This window comes from Kogia breviceps, chromosome 18 (genome assembly GCF_026419965.1).
Source record: "Kogia breviceps isolate mKogBre1 chromosome 18, mKogBre1 haplotype 1, whole genome shotgun sequence".
Taxonomy (NCBI): Eukaryota; Metazoa; Chordata; class Mammalia; order Artiodactyla; family Physeteridae; genus Kogia; species Kogia breviceps.
This window is the reverse complement of record NC_081327.1, coordinates 11,269,036-11,291,610: the sequence shown is the minus strand read 5'-3', so window position 1 is coordinate 11,291,610 and position 22,575 is coordinate 11,269,036. Positions and strand designations below refer to the sequence as shown.

General features: G+C 52.7%; 1 protein-coding gene across 5 annotated transcripts; it reads right to left on the bottom strand.

Annotated features, from left to right (window-relative positions):
* Window positions 1-347: 347 nt before the first annotated feature.
* COQ8B (coenzyme Q8B) lies at window positions 348-22,566 on the bottom strand. 5 transcript variants are annotated; one of them, XM_067019675.1, is made up of 18 exons: window positions 22,303-22,548; window positions 21,784-21,839; window positions 21,344-21,517; window positions 20,812-20,887; window positions 18,674-18,778; window positions 18,418-18,537; window positions 18,210-18,276; window positions 15,834-15,911; window positions 13,093-13,215; window positions 12,864-12,949; window positions 11,678-11,818; window positions 11,508-11,589; window positions 10,241-10,334; window positions 7,928-8,069; window positions 7,672-7,779; window positions 4,690-4,755; window positions 1,508-1,594; window positions 348-1,022 (listed from the first exon to the last, which is right to left on the bottom strand). In XM_067019675.1, the coding sequence occupies exons 4-18, from the start codon at window positions 20,812-20,814 to the stop codon at window positions 741-743; spliced, it is 1,584 nt and encodes a 527-aa protein (XP_066875776.1). In that variant the 5' UTR covers window positions 20,815-20,887; window positions 21,344-21,517; window positions 21,784-21,839; window positions 22,303-22,548; the 3' UTR covers window positions 348-740. The 5 variants fall into 5 exon arrangements, with proteins under 5 accessions (XP_066875776.1, XP_066875777.1, XP_058901536.1 ...); XM_067019676.1 differs by having other exon boundaries at window positions 21,344-21,474; window positions 22,303-22,524; XM_059045553.2 differs by lacking the exon at window positions 21,344-21,517 and having other exon boundaries at window positions 22,303-22,555.
* Window positions 22,567-22,575: the final 9 nt, after the last annotated feature.

Here is a 22,575-nt window from a genome sequence, read left to right as displayed (position 1 = left end):
TAAGGCCCATTAGCAAACGCGAGGTTGCTGGGAGCCGAGTGGAGGGAGCCAGGAGGCTGGGAGGTGGTGTGTGTGTTGTGGCGGAGCCGGGGGGTGGGGGTGGGGGTGGGAGGCCTTCTCAGCTGCCACAGCCTTCGGAGCAGGTGGTCAGCACGTGCGGAAGGGGCAGGGTGGGGGATAGGGAAAGGGGAGAAGGAGGGTCCCCGCAACAGATGGCCCAGTCAGGACTGGGGCTTTCAGACAACAGGGTAGGAGGGGGGCTGGCCATCTGCACCTGGAGGCAGCCTGCGAGCTCCTCTCCCCGCCCCCCACAACCCCCGTGCCCAGCGCAGAGAAAAGAGCTGGGGGAAGGGGAGGGCCACTTTTATTAGGACCGAAGGTTCAAACACCGGCCACATCTGGGGGAGACCTGAGGCAGAGGTCAGGGGCTCCCCATCTAGGTGAGTCTGATCTCCACAATGGCAGTGTGGAGGGGCCTAAGGCGCTCTCACATGTTGGCAGACATAAATTATTGGCTGGGTAGAGTTCCTGGATGCTCCCTTTGGAGTGGGGAGAGCAGGATACGGGGGTATGAAGCTGGAGTTCTCTATCCCAAGCCCAAGGTGGGTCCCCAGACCTGCAGCAGAGAGGGAAGGAGGCCTCAGAGCAGGGGATGGCCCGCTATAGGGCTGGAATCCCGAGATGGAGTCTCTGAGGGGTCTGAGCAGACATCCCTCTGGTTAGGAGGCTTCGGAAAGTGGCTATGCCTGGCGACTGGCCCAGTAGCGGTGGTAGGTGTCCTGGAAGAGGTCCCGGCAGGAGATGTGGGCATGGAGGCGGGCACAGGCCAGAAAAGCCCCCGCCAGCTTTCTGTGCAAGGCATAGGTCTCTTCAGGTGGTGGGCGAAGCCGGTGCTGCAGCAGCACAGGGATGAGGCCCTGCACACGGCGGGCAGTATCACCTGCTCCGAAGTCATAGGGGCCCTGGGTGGCGAAGGGCTCCCCCAGGATCATCACAGCCTCCACATGGGCGTCCGAGAATGCCTAGGGGTCGGGGAAACCAGAGGCAACCAGTGTGGACATACAGCCCTCCATTCCCCCAGAGTCTCAAGTATAAACACAAGCCCCCAACTCCCCAAAGAGTAATAGGCAGCCTCCACCCCTTCCAGAGCCCCTAAGAGACAAGCAGCCCCCTACTCCTCCCAAAAGAAAGGGCCCTTCCTGTCCTCTCAGGGCCTCCAGTAGACAAACAGCCCTCACTCTCTAGAACAGAGAAGCAGCCTCTGTTCCCCGACCCCACCCCCCGTATCCACCAGCAGTCCTCCATTCCTCCCTCTAAAACAGATAAGTGGTGCCCATTTTCTCTGGATTCCTGAGTAGCCAAGCAGCCCCCATTCCCCCCTCCTCCCCAGAACCCCCAGTACAGATAAGCAGCCCCCTTAAGAATTCCTCACTCATCCACAGTTTCCCCAGTACAGAGAAGCAGCTCCCCACTCCCCTCAAGAGACACCAGCCCCTACTCTCCCAACCTTGGTCTCAAAGCCTGTGAGAAATTTGAGGTCTCGTGATTTCTGCAGGACCCGGTCTCTATCTCCGTTGGCTGCAGCCATCACCACCTGGGAAGACGGATGTGGGCACAGGGTCAGAGGGGTTCAAGGAGGGGTCTGGAGGTGGGAGCTAGAAGCTGGGCCCTGCCAGTACCCACTTCTGTTCTCATCTACCTAAGCCCTCTCACCTAGAAGCCTCTCCTTCCCCACCTTACCCCTGTCTGTGTCTCAAGACTGTTCCAGAGCCTGGGGGATACAGTGGTCAGGTGTTCTGCCCATCTGGCTGGGAAGGGAGAGCCTGCCTGGAAACTACCACAGTGAAACAGCAGAGGAAGGCAGATGTCAAGTGGTACCCATGGGTCCAAACACTTAATTGGGCAAGTGATTATGACCCAGAACTGCCTCTGAGGTTGCCATCTCTGTGATCACCTGGTTGATGTCTGTCGATGCCTGGTTTCTGCCCTGGACTTGGAGCCCCAGGAAGGCAGGGATCCCGGCTGGGTTTAGTCCCAAGTGGGCGCTCACTCAGGAGGCCCTTGGTGAAAACCCCTTGTTCAGCAGATCAGTGTTTGGAGCTAAGCAGCTCTCCAGCCATGCAGGATGGGCAGGAGTTGAGGGCACATGGACAGACAGACAGAAGTGGGAGCCAGCCTGCTTGGGCTCCGCCCCAGCTCTGCCACTTGCTGGCTGACTCTGGGGCAAGTCGCTTTGCTTTTTGGGCCTCTGCTTTCTCATTTGTGAAGTGGGGATGATGAAAGCATCTTCCTTGCCAGGTTCTGGGAGGATGAAGGAGGTATATCTGTGGAGTGCTTCACACGGTGCCCGTGTGTAGGAAAGGCCATAAATATTATGAGCTACTATTACTATTAAGAGGTAAATAGGAGGGTCCCTACTTCACAGACGAGGAAACAGGCTCAGAGTGGGGAACAGCAAGGAGAGGAGGGGAATTGAGACAAACACTTCACCACTGAGTTGCCCCTTCTTGGGCGGAAGGGGAATACAGGATTAAATCTGGCGGTTCTGTTCTGTCCCAGCTCCCCCTGCCCCAGCCTGTCTGGCCATCTGTCACGCCTGTGGTCCTTGGGGGGGGGTCAGTGTGACAGGCCTTTCTTAAACTGGAAAAGGCTGGGGAGGAGGCAGGAGGGCTGTGCTGAACAGGCCTGTGGTGGGGAGGGGCAGGGGATGTCCCAGCTACCCTGAGAGGCCTCGGCTTTGTGCCTCAAGTGGCCTGTAGAGAGAGTCCCAAGGAGCCTCTGGGCGGGGGGGGGAGAGGCTACCAATTCCTTCTCATCCCCATCTAAAGGGTGGCCCCACCATCCCCCAGTCCTCAGGCCAGAACCCCCTCCAACCCCCACCTGCCCAGGCTCCCAGCCTGTCTTAAAAGACCACTGGTTATTCAGGAATTTCCAAATTCTATGTCCCTCCCCTGCTCCAATCCCTTCCACAGCTCCCCAGGGCACCCAAATAAAGTACAAGCTGCAAAGCATGGCTTCAGAGACCCAGCGTGACTGGGCTCCAGCCTCACTGATGGCTCCTGCTCTGTCCCCACTTGCCTGCCCAGTCCGAATGTGAACTTCCCTTTGGTCCTCTAGGATGTTACTACTCAGAGTGTGGTCTCTGTACAAGTAGCTTTGGCATCACCTGGGAGCATGTTAGAAAGGCAGCATCTTGGACTTCCCAGGTGGCGCAGTGGTTGAGAGTCTGCCTGCCGATGCAGGGGACACGGGTTCGTGCCCCGGTCCGGGAAGATCCCACATGCCACGGAGCGGCTGGGCCTGTGAGCCATGGCCGCTGAGCCTGCGCATCCGGAGCACCAGACGTAAGCCTAACTCCAGACCAGAATCTGCATTTTAACATGATAATGGTGGTGGTGGGGTTCTCATGCACATTCAAGTTTGAGAAGTGCTGCCCTACTCAGAATATCCTTTTTCACCCCTTGGCCTTTGCCCTTGTTATCTGTCTGGAGTACCCTCCTAGCTTCTTCCTGATTGGTCTCCTCATCCCTCAGGTCTCAACTCGGATGTCTTCTCCTCCAGGAAGCCCTCCCTGACCTCCTAGGTCAGGCCAGGCTCCTCATCCGGTCTCCCTCAGTCCCCTGTGATTCTCCCTTCCCAGCCCTGACCACTCTGGTCCTTTCTGTCTGTCCCCCTACTGGACTGTGAGTTTTGTGAAGGCAGAGACCTGGACTGCGTTGGTCACTGTTGTCCCCAGTATCGTCTAGAATAGAACTAGGCACAGAGGGGGGTCAGAGAACGTTTGAATTGATGACCCAGCGATTAGAAGACCCGGGTTGAGGGACCTCCCTGGTGGCGCAGTGGTTAAGAATCCGCCTGCCAATGCAGGGGACACGGGTTCAAGCCCCGGTCCGGGAAGATCCCACATGCAGCGGAGCAACTAAGCCCGTGGGCCACAACCACTGAGCCTGTGCACCACAACTACTGAAGCCCGCACACCTACAGCCCGTGCTCCGCGACAAAGAGTAGCCCCTGCTCGCCACAACTAGAAAAAGCCCTCCTGCAGCAGTGAACTCAACACAACCAAAAAAAAAAAAGACCCAAGTCGAATGTCCAATCTCAACAAATTAATGAGATGGTGTTTTCTGTGGGCTCTGAGACAAATCAATCCCTGTGGGTGGGAAGGACGGGCAACATAAAGTGAGGAAACACTTCTTAAAGAGAGAACTGCTCACTAGGGAGCAGCTGGAGGGGAAGTACGTGAGCACAAGGCTGGAAACCAAGGCCCTGGACAGCATTGGGTGTGGGGAGGTGACAGGCTGGCCATCGTGGGCCTTTCTCTTAGGAGGCAGCTAGTGAGGGGTGGGGAACATGGGCTGTGTAACCGGACTCCCTGAGTTTGAATCCCAGGTCTGCTGTGACCTTGGGCAAGTGATTTAACGTCTCAGAGCCCCAGTTACTTCCTCTGTAAAATGGGGCTAAAAATGGTCCTCACCTCATAGAGTTGCTTTCTGGTTCAGATCAGTTACCACATGTACAGCACTTAAAACGGTGCCTGACATAATATTAAGTGCTTGGTATTTGTTAGCTGCTATTAATATCACTATTATTTATTTCTTCATTCCAGATTTGTGTTTCTCCTTCTCTACAAGCCTTACTATCTGGCTTGAGGCGCGACCCTTCAGAGACCCCAGGATTGGGGGAACTCACCTCGATATAATGGTCTGTGAATTCAGTCCCAAATTCCCGGCTTGCACCAAAGTCCAGCAAGATCACCTGGAAATGAAGGATGGTGAAAGGGACACCGGGAGTCCACCAGTGCTCCCCACTGGCTATGGGGGTGCCAGGGTCTGTCCCTCTCTCCCCACACACTGCCCCTCCTGCCCAAGTTCCCGCCAGCTGCCTCCCGGCTTCTGGTATCCACACATCAATCCACCCCCACATGAAGCTGAAGGGACCTGGTTTTTATTTTGGGGGTCCTAGTTGTTTTTATAATAACATGTTTTAGGCTCAGAAAAAAAAATCTGGAGAATAAAATATATGGGAAAGTAAAATCAACACCCACAAATCCTACCACCCAGTTTAAAATAGAAAATACTACTAATCTAAGAGGGGCCTGATCCTACCTCCCCCCCCATCCCCACCCTCTCTTCCAGGATCACCACGTTCCTGAAATTATTTTTATTATTAAATTGTTTCCTGAAATTCCCATGCATGTGTTGCTACATTTTCTATACATATGTGGATCCATGAACAAAACATACTAATGTTTTGCATATTTTAAAACATCACATAAATGGTATTTATAATAGTTATTCTGCAAATTCTTTGTGTTCGACATGGTTTTGCAATTCATCCCCATTGCTCTAGCTCATTCATTCACTTTTTCACCGCCATGTAAGATTTTGTTGCATGAATATATATTTATCTGCTGGATGGGCGCCGTGGTTATTTGTAGGTTTTGCTATTAGAAGCAGTGCACGCACATGTAGAGAACAAACGTATGGATACCAAGGGGGGGAAAGGGGTGGGGTGGGGTGAGGTGGGGAGGTGGTGGTGGGATGAACTGGGAGATTGGGATTGACATCTATACACTAATATGTATACAACAGATAACTAATAAGAACCTGCTGTATAAAAAAATAAATAACATAAAATTTAAAAAAAAGAGACTTCCCTGGTGGCGCAGTGGTTAAGAATCCGCCTGCCAATGCAGGGGACACGGGTTCGAGCCCTGGTCCGGGAAGATCCCACATGCCGCGGAGCAACTAAGCCCATGTGCCACAACTACTGAGCCCATGCACCACAGCTACTGAAGCCCATGCGCCTAGAATCCGTGCTCCGCAACAGAAGCCCGCGCACCACAACAAAGACCCAATGCAGCCAAAAATAAATAAATAAATTAATTAATTTTAAAAATTTAAAACAAGTAAAATAAAGAATGTAGATAAAATGAACCAAATAAAGTTGAAATGTTTAAAAGACGGAAAAAAAAAAAAAAAGAAGCGGTACCCCCCCCCCATGAACGTGTGTAAGTTTCTCTACGACAGTGGAGTTCAAACTGTTTATCATAACCCACAGTAAGAAATGAAGATTAGGGGCTTCCCTGATGGTGTAGTGGTTAAGAATCCGCCTACCAATGCAGGGGACACGGGTTCAAGCCCTGGGCCAGAAAGATCCCACATGCTGTGGAGCAACCAAGCCCGTGTGCCACAACTACTGAGCCTGTGCTCTAGAGCCCACGGGCCACAACTACTGAGCCCACGTGCTGCAACTACTGAAGCCCATGTGCCTAGTGTCCGTGCTCTGCAACGAGAGAAGCCACCGGAGTGAGAAGCCCACCCACCGCATCGAAGAGTAGCCCCCTCTCGCCACAACTAGAGAAACCCCGTGCACAGCAACGAAGACCCAATGCAAAAAAAAAAAAAGACCCAATGCAGCCAAGAATAAATAAATAAAATAAAGTTATTTTTAAAAAAAGAAATGCAGGTCATCCTGAGCACCAGTGCACATGCACATATAAACATAAAACAAAAGTGTCCTGAAATAATACGCATCCCTCCCATCTGCAATACATTCTATCCTTTTAAAACAAAAACTGCTGTTGAGACCCAGTAAATTGATGTCAGGCCTCATATCACCATAGCCAAGGAAGGAAAACATCCCCCATGAAGTGCAAGCCTTGGAGGGATGCAGGTTGTCTGTGCACCTGGGGGGAAGAGGGTGTCCAGGGACTGAGGCTGGACTAAGTGGGGCCACGTCACACTCAGCACAGGGTTCACTTGATCCTGAGGGTGTTGGAAGCTGTAGAAGGGACAGCATGGCCAGATTTGTGTTTTAGAAAGACCCCTCTGGGGACAGAATGGCACAGACCATTTTGGAGAGCCACTCAGCAACCATGCACGCTGAGAGTTTTTCAGTCCAAACTGTCAGCCCCAGGCCTTTGGACAGCCTGTGTCCTTTGCCAAGTATGCTCTTCCCTGCTCCTTAGATGGCTGTCCTTCTCTCGTCTTTCTGGTTTCACAGTCCCTGACCCCACCCACCCCAGGCAGGGTCAGCCACTTTTCCTGGCTTCCCACCGCCCCCTGTGCCTCCCCCATCGCTGGCCCCTCGCCTGTGCTTCCCCATCAAGGTATTAACTACGGGTCATACTGTCTGGTGACGGGTCCCCGCATTGGACTGGGAACTCTGGGAAGGCAAGGATCAGGGCTGTCTTGGCATCACTTTCAAGAGGCAGTAGGTGCTTGGTGTGTTCTAAATGCATGATGGGTGTGGTAATGATGACTGTCTTGCAAAAGTGGTGCTCCCTCTTCTCCACTGCCACTAGGAAGCCACTGTCTAGCCAGGGACTCCATTTCCCAGCATCCCCTGCATCTAGACCAGCCCCTTGACCAGTTCTTATCAGTGGAATGGTGAAGGGAATGATGGGTCACTTCCGGCCAAAGCAGTTAGACAGTGGGTTACCCTCTCAACTTCTCTTTCCCCTTGCACTGGAAGTAGAGCCTTTCAAGTCCTAGGGGATGGCACACTCAGAAAAGGGAAGGAGCCTGGGTCCCTGACTCACTGCATGGAGGAGGCCCACTCCAGCCTGTTACATGGGTCATCAACTACTACTGTGTTGAGCTACCGCCATATTGGGAAATATCTGTTACAGGAGCTAGTGTACCCTGACACACAACACAAGGAACCAACCTGGTGGCTGGAGGCATCATACAGGAAGTTGGCCCAGTTGGGGTCCGTCTGCATGAATCGGAACTCAAACAGCTCCCGAAGACAAAGCCTCAGGAGCTGGAAGCAGATCTGGGGTGGGAAGGAGTAACAGACATCTCAGAGCCATGTGCCCCTGTAAAGCCCTCTGAGGCCTGGAGAGGGACCATGGGTTCTGGGCTGCCCTGCCAGCTGTGCCCCAGGGCAGCACCCTCCCTACTGTCCCATGAGCCCCACGTACCTGGTTCCGGGTGTCCTGGCTCAAGCCCTGGCACTGGTCCAGTGGGACCCCTCCAGCCAGCTCCATGCCCAGCACCCGCGTCGTGCACAGCTCCTGAATAACGGCTGGCACCCGAAAGAACGGGTCGTCTGCCAACAGCTGCCTGGGGCAGATGGGAGGGGCGGGGATGGGACTTCACACCTCAGGCCCCTGGGGCCCTGCTGGAGGCCTCCCCGTCCTCTGAGGAGCCTTCCATGAACAGTCTTTGTCTTGCCTTTCCTCCTGCCCTCCTCTTTCCTGTCTGTCTGGAGTGATGGCCAATACCTGGTTGGATTGACATTCATTCAGACATTTCATTCATTCACTCACTCGACAAATGTATCTCCATGGCACCCACTCTGTGTCTGCCCCTAAGCTAAGTGCTGCTGGAGACCCAATTACCACTTCCCTTCCGGAAACACTTGTCTGTTGGTCGCCCCAGGATGAACTCAGTGTATTAATTAAGCTTGATGAGCATTACTTTCTCATCAACTTATCAATTAATCCATCCAAAAAACAGTCACTCATATACAAATCCCTGAGTCCACAGTGATACTCACCGGCCACTCCTTGGAGTCATTATTCTGAACACTGGCTAATAAAGGGAAAGAGCCTTTCTCGGTGTCCATCCCTGTGCTGGATGGTGCTGGGTGACAGAGCAGTAGATGAGCCCCAGGCGTGACCCCCCCCCCCCCACACACACAGCAGAGACCACACTCTAACAAACAAACAGACCAATAACAGGTTGAGATAGGTGTGTCAATGCAAGATTTGGGAGGCAAAGAATATGAGCGAGGCCTCCGGTTGGGGACCTGTGGGACGGCTGGAGTTGGGGGGTGGGGGGACAGGGAGATGGGGAGGAGCTGGGGAAACGAGAAATGATGTGGGCTTTATCCTAAGAGCACTGGGAAATCCTGTGAGGTGGTGGTCTCCCCAGATCCCACACTGGAGTGCTCTGGCCCAGCCCACCGGACACTCTCCATCTCCAGGTCCTGCTTTGGGGGCTTGTTATTTTGTCCTTGTTGATCGAATCTCTGATGTTTGATCCTATCCTCATAGGGCAGGACTCTGCTGAGCATTCAGTCAGCACAGTTCCCTTTTATCCGCACTCCCCCTGAGGAGGAGGCCCCTCTCCTAAGGCCACTGGGCAGATCAAGGGCACCCAGCCTGTTAAGGGCTGAGCCAGGACTGGATCCCGACTGGATCCCACATCTGAGCCCACGCCCCTAACCACTGCCTTCCACTGCCCTTTCTCTTGCTTCGTATCTGCAGAGCCGGGCTCAGTAAACGTGTGGGCCGAGCTCCACGCTGTGGAAGGTCTCACTGAGGTGTGATTAATTGCTGCTTATCATGATGCCTCTAAGATGCAACCACTGTTCCACGTAGCTGTAGTTCATTCATTTTTGACGCTGTATGAATCGTGCTGAGGAATATACCATAACTTATTTATCCACCCTGTTGGATGAATCTGATAGATCTGAGTTGTTTCCCGTTTGGGGCTATTGCTGCTCTGACTATTCTGGAAAAGTCTGACGGTGTGTACTGGCATTAAGAGTATTTAGCCAGGGGCTTCCCTGGTGGCGCAGTGGTTGAGAGTCCGCCTGCCGATGCAGGAGACACGGGTTCGTGCCCTGGTCCGGGAAGATCCCACATGCCGCGGAGCAACTAGGCCCGTGAGCCATGGCCGCTAGGCCTGCGTGTCCGGAGCCTGTGCTCCGCGGCGGGAGAGGCCACGGCAGTGAGAGGCCCGCATACCGCAAAAAAAAAAAAAAAAAAAAAAAAAAGTATTTAGCCAGGAGGGCAACTGTTGGGTTGGATGTGAACACTGAGGCTTGATGATGCCCAACCATTCTCCAAAATGCTTCTATCAATTTCTCCCTCTGTCCACAGTGTACAAAGGATGCCCTGGAGCCCCGTTCTCTACAACTCTTGACACAGACAGAGTGCTTCATCTCTGTTAGTCCGGTGGATGTAACGGTATCTCGTGTGACGCAGTAGTGCCTGTTGACAGGTCTGTCTCCCCCATCAGACTGCAGTGGCTCTGCGTCCCATTTGACAGATGAGAAAGTAGAGACATTTAGAGAGAGGGAGTGACCTAAGCTCACAGAGGACACAGGGTGTGAGCGAAGTAATGAGTGAAGGCATGGATGGATGAACAAATGAAGAGAGTCTGCCAGCCCTACCCCAGGGCTCCAGCTGCCGGAGGCTGTGAGGGCATCCACCTCCCTCTCAACCCGGGAGGGAAGCTGGAGGGAGGAAGGGGGCCTCCAGGGGCCTGTAGGGGCCTCAGCTCACCTGAAGTTCTGGGCACAAGCCGCCTCACGACGGTAGTCACATTCCAAAGCCAGCTCCCGCTGCAAGGCCTGCAGGCTCTGCTCTGCAAACAGGCCTGAGGGGCGGCAGCCGCATCAGGCAGGGAAGCCCGCAGCCCGCCCCTCACGCCCCGCCCGACCCCTCAGGCTCCCACTCAGGGATGTCTTCCCTTGCCAGTCGTGCCTCTCCCTCTGCCCCCGTCTCACCGTCCCTCAGCCCGTCCGCTCCATGCCTTGTACCCGCACTGTCTGGCCACGCACTCCCCCTCTGTCCTTCACACAACTGCGGGCTCCACGGAAGCCTCTCTGCTCGGGTCTCTTTCTCAGGCACACACAGGGGTCCTTAGGCCCCTATCAGAGAGTCACATCTGCCGCCTATTCTCTGTCCATTTTTCTTTTTTAAAAAATATTTTGGCCGCACCTCGTGGCACGTGGGATCTTAGTTCCCTGACCAGGGATCGAATCTGGGCTCCCTGCAGTGGCAGCGTGGAGTCCTAACCACTGGACCGCCAGGGAAGTCCCCCTCTGCCTTTTTTCATACTCTCTCACGCTGCTCTCAGTGTCTCTGAAGCTTACTTCTGGGCCTGACTCTCCCACCCTCTCCTCTCCTCTTCTCTCTCTCTCTCTCTCTCTCTCTCTTTCTCTCCCCCCTCTTCTCTTTCTCTCTCTTCTCTCTCTCTCCTCTCTTCTCTCTTCCTCTCTCTCTCTCTCTCCCTCCCTCCCTCCCTCCCTCCCTCTCCTCTCTCTCTCTCTTCTCTTCTCTTTCTCTCTCTCTCTCTCTCTCTCTCTCTCTCGTGCACACGCATGCACACACACACACACACACACACACACACACACACACACACACACACCCCTCTGCTCCATCTCCCCCAGGCGCTGTCTCACATGCTGTAACACACACGCAAGGTCCCACTTACGCTCCTTTCCTGTTTCTGTGGCTCTTTCTCAGGCCTCCAGTCCCTCCCCACACACCCCCAGTGTGTCTGTTTCTGGATTTCTGTCTGGGCTCCTGCTGGCATCTCTGAGTTTGTCTTTTTCTCACACGCCCGTACTACTCTGGGCTTTCCCCGCCTCGGTGTCCCTTTGTTCTGTCTCAAACACGCAGACTGAGGCGTTCACTCAGGCTCACACACACGGGCACACCCTGCCCCGAGCTGGCCCTCCTCCACCTCCCCCCGCCCCCCCATCCAGCCCCGCTGTCCCTCTTCAGGGTGACCCTCCCAGTCAGGGGGGACTGGGCGCCTCACCCTCTGGCACGGCCACGCTCATCTTGAGCACCGCCAGCAGGTTCTGGGTGTCGCTCTGGATGCTCTGGGCGATGCCTGGGTACTGGGAGGGGAGGAGGGGAGGAGGATGGGAGTCACCCCTCTGGGGCGGCCGGGTGCCCAGCCCACCCCCGCCCCACCTCCCCTCTCACCTGGATCTTCACGGCCACCTCTGTCCCGTCCTTCAGCACGCCCTGGTGCACCTGCCCGATTGAGGCAGCAGCAAAGGGCACCTCCTCCAGAGAGGCCACCTTGGCCTGCCAGTCCCTGCCGAGCTCCTCTTCCAGAACTCTCTGGGGAGAGTGGCCATGACAATCATCATCAAGGTTTCGGGCAGCCGGGTTCACGTTCTGTGCTGAGCGCTTTGCCCGTTACAACCCCGCTCACCACACGCGGGGCCCTGGGCCAAGCTCCCGGCCGCGGCCCCACTTTACAGATGAGGAAACTGAGGCTCAGGGAGAGATCTCTTGACCAAGGTGATGAGCCAGCCGCTGGCAGACTGGGAGGCCCAGCCTGAGCCCATACTCCCGAGGCTGTGCGGGCTGATGTGTGGATTGCTATTATGCAGGGTTAAGATTGATAATAATCCTTCATTATACCCATATATTGTATGATCAACTCAAAACTTAACATGATAAAGGAGAGCTAAAATTTACAGAGGGCTTCCTGTGGGCTGGGCCTTGTACAGAGTGGCTCAGAGAAGGGCAGTAATTGGCCAGGGTCACAGTGCGAGGGAGCCAAGCAGAGCTCAGAAGGCAGGCAGCTGGATTCCGGATTCCACACCGTTGCCCAGGCATTTACTCAGTGCCTGGCGCTGTGCCAATCTATTTACAGACACTCCCTCCTTTAATTAAAAGACCGGTAATAAGAACAGCTAACACTTGCATGTCACTCACGGGGTGTCAGGGACCCTTCAAAGTGCTTTACATACACACCGATCTCCACAGCCCCACGATGTGGCCGTTGCTATCACTACCACCAATCACAGATGAGGTAACTGAAGCACACAGAGGGCAGGCCACACGTCTAACCGCACAGGTAGTAAGTGGCAGACCCAGGGTTTGAACTCCCAAAGTCTGGTCCCTGACCACAGCACTTCACCGCCTCTTTAACAGCCCTGACAGAGCCCTGAGCCTGCCAGGAACTCGACCAAGTGCTCTACACCGTTCTCTCATTTACTCATCGCAACAATCCTATGAGATGTGTGCTTTAGTGGTCCCCATTTAACAGATGGGGACACAGGCTCAGAGTGAGACAGGGAGCATAGCCATGAAGACAGGAGGGCCAGGCAGGTGGGGCACGCCTCCCTCGCCAGCCTTTCCCCTCCTGGGCACTCACCAGCATCTGCCAGCGGGGCATGAAGTCGGCGCTCTGGCGAACCCGCTCGAAGATGCGCTGCAGCTGGGGGCTGACGAGGCTGTTGTCTTGGGAGACATCGGGAAGAGGGAAGCAGTGAGGGGAGAGGCCAGGAGGGGCCCCTGTGGGAGTCTCTGAAGTTGGGGCTTGGTGGTAGGTGGGGTAGGGTGGAACTGAGGTCAGGGGTCAGGAGTCAAGGGTCATGCCATACCCTGGATGCTGAGCATTTGGCCAACCTTGAGGGCGGCCCCCCGAACCGTACACAAGGTCTGCACAATCCGCTCGGCGTTGGCCTCTGAAAGGAAAAGGCTGGAGCCTGGCCGGGAGCCTCCCTCTGGGGTGGAGAGAATAATCATTAGTATGGCAACCACAAAAATAATCAGTATGACACCACTGCACACCTACCAGAATGGCTAAAACAAAAAAAGACAATACCAAGTGTTGACAAAGATGTGGAGCACGTGAACGCCGACATTGCCGATGAGAGTGCCATGGCCCAAGCCCTTTGGAAAGCAGCTGGGAAGTTTCCAGTAAAGCACACACCTATGCCTGATGCAATCTGCCTCCTAGGTATATCCCCAAGAGAAAGGCATAAATGTGTCCACCAACAGATACTCCAAGAAGGCTCACGGTAGCGCTATTCATAACAGTCCCAAACTGGAAACAACCCAAATGACCATCAGTAGAACAAACAAAGGAATTGTGGAATAGTCACAGGGTGACTATTCCAGTGTTGAATAAACAACCTACAACCGCTCACGGCAACATGGATGCATCTCTCAAATAGAATGCTGAGCAAAACAAACCAGACACATACGAGAATATACTGTCTGATTACATGCGTATAAAGGAGCAAAAACAGACAAAACTTATCTCGGGGGGTCAGAAGCCAAGACAGTGGTGACCCTTAATGAGGGGGGAGGTACCAGAATGCGGCACAAGAAAAGCTTCTGGAGAACGAGGGCAGCAATTCTCCAAGTGTGTTCTGGGGGCCCCTGAGACCCTTTAGGAGGGTCTGTGAGATCAGAACTATTTTCATAATAATATTAATATGTTATTTGCCCTTTTTTACTCTCATTCACCCACAAATGTTCAGTAGAGTTTTCCAGAAGCTGTGACCTGTGATGCTGTCATTGCTCTGATGGCTGATGGAGAGAGAGAGAGAGAGAGAGAGAGAGAGTGTGTGTGTGTGTGTGTGTGTGTGTATTCTTGTGCTTAAAATTTTTTTGTTTTAATCTCTAATACAGCAAATATCCATAAATACAACCCCACATAAACAAGTTCTTGGGGTTCTCATTCTATTTTTTAATAGCTTTATTGAGATATAATTCATATATGATATAATTCACCCATTTTAAGGTGCACAGTTCAATGGCTTCTAGTATATTCAGTAGTGTAACTATTACCACAATCAATTTCAGAACATTTTCATCACTGCTAACCTGTTAGCAGTTACCCCCTCCCATTTCCCCCACCCGCCTCCCCTTGAGTCCCTGGAAACCATTAATCTACTTTCTGTAGACTTCCCTCTTCTGTACATTTCAGATAAATGGAATCATAGGATATGTGGCCTTTAAAAAAAAAAGTGGCCTTTTGTCTCTGCCTTCTTTCACTTAGGATAGTGTTTCAAGATTCAACCACATGATAGCATGGATCAGTCCTTCATTCCTTTTTACGGCCGAATAAAATCCCATTGTATGGATATAATACATCTTGTTTATCCATTCCTCAGTTTTAAGGGTGTAGAGGGATCCTGAGACCAAAAAGTTTGAGAACTGCTGGTCTAGGGTTTTTTGATCTGCGTGCACAGACGCGTCTACTCTGTGAAAATGAACCACACTATACACTTATGATATGTGCACAGTTCTACATGCAAGTTATATTATTATTCAATAAAGGGTTTATTAAGCTTTTATTTATTTCATAAAACATCTATTGAGTTCTTTACTGAGGGCTCAGCCTGTGCCAGGCAGAATTCTAAGTGTCTCTGTGGATTCTCTGGCTGAACCTCCACAACACCCCAGGAAGTAAGAACTACCAATGCCTTAATTTTCAAAATGAGGAAGCAAGAGATTCAGAGAGGTACCGTGCCTGGCCCCGGGGCACACAGCACAGAAGTGGCAGAGCAGGGTGTAGATTCAGTCTGGCCTTACCCTAAAGCCTGTTCCTCCACCTACCCGCAACTTTTTATTTTGAAAAAGATCCAAATAGACAGAAAGACTGCATTCACAGCACCGTGAATACCTGCACACCTGACTCAATGTTTTAACATGCTGCCTCACCCACTTTATCTGTGCGTGTGTACCCACACACTGACCAATACTTTTGCTGACTGATTTGCACTCAACTTGTGTGAAGAATAAGAATAATCTCCTACACAATCACCGTGCCAAAATCACACCCAAGAAAATTAACACTGATTCTTGAATACCTACTACCCAGTCATATTCAGATTTTCCCAATCGTCCCCAGAAGTCTTTTATAGTTATTTTCTTTTCAAACATCCAACAATGGCTCACACATTACATTTGTCGGTTATTATCTCTCCAGTCTCTTTTTCATCTGGAATATCCACCCCTGTTTTTGTTTCAAGACATCGACATGCTGTGGAATTGTACCCACAAATGCCGATCTCTACACAGCCCCGTCCTTCTCCGTCGTCCACAGACCCGCACCGGCACTCCCGTTTTCACACTTCCTCTCCTGCTCACAGTTAAGAACTCAACTCTGGATGGCTTACATTTTTTTCTCTCCTGACCTGCTTCTACTCAACACCGTCCTGACAGCAGCTTCACCCTGTTCTGAGCACTCCACCACGACCCTAAGAGGTGGCTATGTTATCAGCAGCTCCATTCTCCAGTTGAGGAAACTGGGGCTCAGAGAGGTGAAGCCACTTACCCCAGGTCACACAGCAAGGCCAGGGTGTGGACCCAGGCAGCGTGGCTCACGTACCTGATTGTATACGTCCTCCGGGAAGGGACTTCTTGGCCACCTCAGCTAGTGCTCCCAGCCCCAAGCTCAGAGCCAGTCCTGGGGAGTGAGAGAGGAGCCTGAGTGACCTCTTGCCCTGGGGCGATCTCCTCCCCCACCCCCTCCCCACCCCGCTGACCCTCTCTCTTCCCTGTCTCTCTTTACGTACACCTGTCTCCCAATTCTTTGTAGTCAGCTCTTTGCATCCCTCTGTCTTCAAATCAGTCTCTTACTCACTCTCTCCCTGCTTGAGGTTCCCTTGGAGGTAAGACTACCTCTTTCTCCATCCCTCTCTCCTTGTCTCTGTCTCCCCGGTTAGTGGTTCTCACCCCTGGCCGCACACAGAGTCATGTGAGGAGCTTCTGTAAATACGATGCCCAGGCCCTACCACTGAGGTTCTGGTTGAACTGGCCTGCGATGAGGCCTCAGAATTCTTTTTCTTTTAAGCATCCCAGATGATTCTGGTGTGCAGCCATGGGTAAGAAGGCCCCGAAATGATCCCCCCAGGACTCTCTGTCTTCTTATGACTGCTGTTTCTCTGTCCACATCTCCTCTTCTCCATGCTCACCTCTCCTTTTCTAAGTCAGTTATTTCTCCATCTCTGTCTGCCCTTCCGTCCACCTGGCATGTCTGTCTAGGGCTCTTTCCCTCAGTTCCTCCTTTGGATGCTAGCTCTCTGGCTCTGATTTCCTCTGCCTCCTCTGTCTCCTTGTCCTTAAAGACATCTCGAGTCACTCTGCCTCTTTCACTGTCACCATCTCCATAAATAATCGTAGTTGGCATTTTCTGAGCACTTTTCTCCATGCCAGGAACCATTCCCAGTGCCTTTTATGCATTGACTCATTTTGTCCTCACACCCTCATGAGAGAAATTTTACAGAAAAACTTCCATTTTACAGAAAAGGAAATCGAGGCTCAGAGAAGTTACGTAACTTATCCAGAGTCACAAAGTGAGGATGCAGCAGAATCACCTGTTGAACCCCATGCAGCCTGGTGCCAAAGCTCTAACCAGTGTATTTGACTCCTTCAATCGGTATCTTTAAAACCTGAACCATGATCCACAGTAAAGAAGACATTTGCATTATAACCGGTAGAGACCGATGTATATATAATGTTTCATGAAACAAGACTTTCCCTTACTCTACACGTACACATATTTTCCATTCTTCTTCTTTTCTTCTTTTTTTTTTTGGCTGCGTTGGTTCTTTGTTGCTGCGCGCGGGCTTTCTCTAGTTGCGGCGAGCGGGGGATGCTCTTTGTTGCAGTGCTTGGGCTTCTCATTGCGTTGTCTTCTCTTGTTGGGGAGCACGGGCTCTAGGTGCGCGGGCTTCAGTAGTTGTGGAACGTGGGCTCAGTAGTTGTGGCTCGTGGGCTCTAGAGCGCAGGCTCAGTAGTTGTGGCGCACGGGCTTAGTTGCTCTGCGGCATGTGGGATCTTCCCGGACCAGGGCTTGAACCTGTGTCCGCTGCATTGGCAGGCGGATTCTTAACCACTGTACCACCAGGGAAGTCCTCCATTCTTTTTTTGTGTGCACTTTTTTTTTTTTTTTTTGCAGTGCCAGGCCTCTCACCGTCGTGGCCTCTCCCGTTGCGGAGCGCAGGCTTAGCGACCACGGCTCACGGGCCCAGCTTCTCCGTGGCATGTGAGATCTTCCCGGACTGGGGCACGAACCCGTGTCCCCTGCATCGGCAGGCGGACTCCCAACCACTGTGCCACCAGGGAAGCCCACTCCATTCTTTTTAATGCTGGTTGCAACCTGCTAAATTATTTCATGCAGGGCTTCATGCAGTTGCCGCAGAGCAACTAAGCCCGTGTGCCACAACTACTGAGCTCACGTGCCACAACTACTGAAGCTCGCGTGCCTAGAGCCGTGCTCCACAATAAGAGACGCCACTGCAGTGAGAGGCCCACACACTGCAACGAAGAGAGGCCCCCACCTGCTGCAACTAGAGAAAGCCCGCATGCAGCAACTAAGACCCAACACAGCCAAAAATAAATAAATAAATAATTAAAAGGAAATTATTTCATGCAGGTAGTGACCTGAAGTTTGAATAATCCTGCTGCATGACTCGGGGTCAAATTACTTCACCTCCCTTAGCCTCAACTTCCTCATCTATAGAATGGAAACAAACACTCATTGATTCAGTGCAGAGACCACATGTGCATGGGGCCCTGCACATTCCAAGTTCTCAATAAACACAACATTCCTCTCTATTTCTCTTGGTTCTACATGACTTTGCCCTCACTCTTTTTCCATCTCTCCCTCCTCTCTCTGTCTCTGATCCACTCTCTCCCTTGCTTCATTGTGTAAATGTCACCTCCTCTGATCTAGGTCACAATCTCCCACAGTCATACCTACCCCCAAAGTTGGCCAAGCGGCTGACACGGGAGGTAGGCACCTTGCGTTCTCGAGAACGGTCACTCAGCTGGGAAATGGGGAGAAGGTCTGAGCGGGAAAAGGTGGACACAGCACCCAGGAAGTCTAACCAACCTGCCACCACATCCTTCCCCAAGCTCGGGAGGCCAGCTGCCTTCATGGAGTGTTGCTGGGTGTGGGGCAATGATACCTGGGGCCGGGGTGTCTTCCTGATCCGGGCCTCCCGTGCCTTGCGAATGTCCTCCTCACCCAGGCCCTTGCCAGGCCCATCCTGGTGAAGCTTTTGGGTCCAAGGACCCCCACATGGCCCCTGCAAGAGACGTGAACACCGGTAACGAGTGGAGGACGTACCGTCGGCCTGGCCCTTTTAGACCCCTCCCTGTCCTTTGACTCCCTGAAGCCTCCCTCAGCCTCCTCCCCTTGGAGACCCCTCCCCAGCCTCTTACCCAGCAGAGGGGCCCAGGCCCCAGGGCCCCACAAGGCAGACCAGTAGTCCGGCCCCACTGTCCACGGGTCCCCCGTAGTAGGCCCCCCACCTCCAGCCACATTGTCTGTGGGAGAAGAGGAGGGATTATTCGGGTAGGAATTGTGGTACTGACCTCCCTGCTTTGCCCGTCTTTGCCTCACATTCCTCTGTGTCCACCCTAAGACTCCCACCACCAAAGACTTCCTCCCCTGTTAACAGGCCCCCAGTTTCGCCTGGCTCCCTCTCTGGTTGCTAAGAACCCATAGATCTTCCCGAACACCTCTCCAAACCACTTTCCCCTGGTCCCACTCCGCGCCGTTGCTAGGGTCCTCCCCTGTTGCTAGACACCCACAGATCCTCCAGGGCTGCCTCTCCACTCCTCTGAGCACCCCCCTCGTTGCTAGGCACCGCCTTCCCTTCGGTTGCTAGGCACCCACAACTCTTCTGGTGTTCCCCCCTACCACCCCCATTACTGGGTACGTCCCCCGGTTGCTAAGCACCCACTACCCGGCTCTGGGTCAGCTACGCACGGGTGGTGGGGGGGGTGGCTTCTTCTGCATTTCCGGGAGCCTTCTCGTGCCCGCCCCCTCCAGTCAGCTAGCGAATGACGGAGGAGCAGATCGCTGACTGGCACAAAATGCGCACCGCTGTACGTGAGGGAGCGGGGCCAGAGGAGGGGCCTCAGCGTGGGCTGGGCCACGGCCTAAGGGTAGGGTAGGGTAGGGTAGGGTGGGCTGGGCCACGGCCCAATCGCTAACTTGCCATTTTGTGCCCTTCCACTCACTTCAAAGTGCCTTGTCCGCAGCGGACCTTTTAGTTTTCTACATGTCTATTTTACAGACATTCCTCTCCTTACAAACTCCACACCTCTCCTTTGCGCGAACATTTTGTCAGTCTCCGTTTTCCTTGTTTGTACCCCTAGTAGGCTCAACATCTCTCCTTTGAACACACATCTTCCCAGCAAACACTTCCCTTTCACATGGAGCCCCTCCACTTTGCACACTCACCCTCTGCTTCAAATACCCATATCCTGGTACCCAACCTCCTCCCTTGCACATATAACCCCCCTGCCTTGCTCACCAACTGTTTCCCTCGGTGTGCATAAACCCCCTCACACCCAGCCCTTTGCACACTGGGCCCCTGTTCCCTCCTACACCCTGCTCTCTCAGCTCCCCGCCCACCTGCAGGATGGTGTGAGTGGGAGCCCTTTGTTTCCTGTAGGCCTGACATTTTCCAGAACACACTCAGCCAAGGTTCCCAGTGCTGACTCAGGAGCCTTGGCATCCCAGAAAACCAGCTCCCAGCCCATCTGGGTGTGTGTGTTGTTGATGGGGGAGGGAGGACGGGCTTAAAGCCTGCTTCCCCCCCACCTCCCAGTAAACTGACTCACCCCTCTTCTCACAGTCTGGAATAGAAGCAGCTGGCTGGGACATCTCTCCCACCACTGGGAGAGAGGATATGACACTCCCCACACAGAACTGCCTCCCCCAAACCCTGTCTAACCCCCTTTGTCAGGAATCAGACCTCCCTGTCTCTGTCCTTGTGCTATGTGACCTCAGAAGAGCCTCAACACTTTCTGGATCTCAGCTTCCCAGCCTGTATGATGCATTAGGGGGACCCTGCTATGACTTCCCATTGGTCTGTAAAGAGATGACTCATTTTAGAGCTCTGGGTCTGTGCCCAACGCCCCTTTCCAGGTGACTGTTTCAAAACAGAAACCACCCCCTGTACTCTCCCAGACACAAGGGTCTGACTCAGGAGCTAGGTGGCAGCTCACTCTTGGGGGCAAAATATATAAAAAGCACCTATGACAATAACTTACCCTACACGGCTGTGACTCATGGTACCAAGCCTGGTATCAGATATATGAGATCAGATCAAATAGCCTGGTGGCTACAAGCAAAGGCTACAGGCTGGCAGAGCTCTGTGCCTCAGTGTCCCCATTTATAAAGTGGGGCCATGGCATCCCCTCTTGCTCAGTGTTAGTGAGAAAGGGTTGCAGTGAAATAGTGTCTGTAGAGAGGTTGGCACGGAGCTGGTACAGAACAAGAGCTCTATACATGAGAGAAATTTCTTATAGAAAAACTATTCTTTTCAAAATTTCTATTGAGCGCTTACCATATGCTTTTCTAGGCACTGGGGACACAGCAAGGAACAATACAGGCAAAAATCTTTGCCCTCTTGGTGCTGGCTTCTGATGAGAGGCACAATAAAATACATAAGTATATGTAATAAGGTGACACTTGTTAAAGAGAAAAATAAACCAGGGAAGGGCAGGGAGAGGAGGGAAGAGTGTGTGTTTAAATGGGGTGGTCAGGAAAGGCCTCACTGAGGAGACATCGTTTGAGTAAAGACCTGAAGGAGGTGAGGGAAGGAGCGATTGAAATAGCTGAGGAAAGAATGTCCCAGGCAGAGGGAACAACCAGTGTAAAGTCCCTGCGCTGGAAGATATCTCAGAGAAATAGCAAAGATGCCAATGGACAGAGTGAGTGAGGGGAAAAGGATGAGATGAGGTCTGGGAGGTAAGCAGAGGCAGCTCAGGTACACTAGAGGGAGTCACGGTGAAGACTGTGGCTTTTTTCCTGAGTAGAATGGCAATCACTGAGGATTCTGAGCAGAGGCAGGACTGATTTACAGAAAATATTCTTACTTCCGGCTCTTCTTCCAACACCCCCAGCCTCAAAATCAAGTTGTATCACTCGATAGTGACCAAAGGGACTTCCCTGGTGGTCCAGTGGGTAAGACTCTTCACTCCCAATGCAGGGGGCCGGGGTTCGATCCCTGGTCAGGGAAATAGATCCCGCAGGCATGCTGCAACTAAGACCTGGCTCAGCCAAAATAAATAAAATAATAAATAAATATTTTTTAAAAATAGTGACCAAAGACCCAAATTTCGGATTAGATGGGCCAAAGTTCAAATCTACACAATTGAGATGTGTGATCTTTTTTTCCCCTTTTTTTGGCCTCTCCAGGCGGCTTGTGGGATCTTAGTTCCCCGACAAGGGATCGAACCCAGGCCCCCTGCCGTGGAAGCACAGAGTCCTAACCATTGGACTGTCAGAATTCCCTCGATGTGTGATCTTGACTCACCGCTTTGCCTTTCTGTGCCTGTTTCCTTGACGGTGCAATGGGGAGGATGATCATCCCTGCAAGATTGGGGTATAAAGCGGTAAGTACAGCGCCTGGCACAAAGCAAGTATACAAATGTAAATGCTGTTGTAAATAAATTAAAATCCCCAGAACAACCCCTTTTACAGATGGGGAAACGGAGGCTCTGAAGAGACAAGTCTGTTGGGAGAGGTCATCCAGGAAGTAAGTGCTGGAGCCAAGATTTGAAACCAGGCTTCAGAGATTAAGACCCTGGTTTTGCCCGTCATTTAACCCTAGGCAAATTCTTTCACTGCTCTAGACCTCAGTTTCCCAGTTGGTAAAAGTGACTGGCTCTTGTGGCACTGAACACACATTTTTCAAAACAATAAAGTAATATAATGTATCCTCATTTTACAGGTGAGAAAACTGAGTCTGGGGCTGGGGCAGGGGGTTGGGAGAGGAAGTCACTCGTTCAAGGTAACACAGCTAGGAACTAGCAGAGGCGGATCTCGAACTCACGCAAGTGGATTCCCAACTCTTCTAAAGTCCTTCCCGGCGCTGCGTGAAGAATGGGCGCGCTGCTGGACTCGTCGCCGGGGGTTATAGGGAGACTAAACGAGTCACTCGAGGGTGTGGAGAGGTAGGGTTAATTGCGAGGGTGCTGCGAGGGGCCCCACTGATCCGGGACCAGGATCCCAGCACCCCACACCAGACCTGGACTAGCTCCAGGGGTTCACCGCGGGAATGGATAGGGGAGGAGCCAGACAAGGCCCGTACCCCTTTACGTCACGT

Excerpts from the sequence above, each read along its gene's own strand:
- COQ8B (XM_067019674.1), bottom strand. The coding sequence starts at position 21,837 with ATGATCATCCTCCCCATTGCACCGTCAAGGAAACAGGCACAGAAAGGC. Across the intron at positions 12,950-13,092 it reads CCAAATGCTCAGCATCCAGG|ACAACAGCCTCGTCAGCCCC; the intron begins GTATGGCATGAC and ends ATGTCTCCCAAG. Across the intron at positions 1,595-4,689 it reads TCACAGACCATTATATCGAG|GTGGTGATGGCTGCAGCCAA; the intron begins GTGAGTTCCCCC and ends CCGTCTTCCCAG.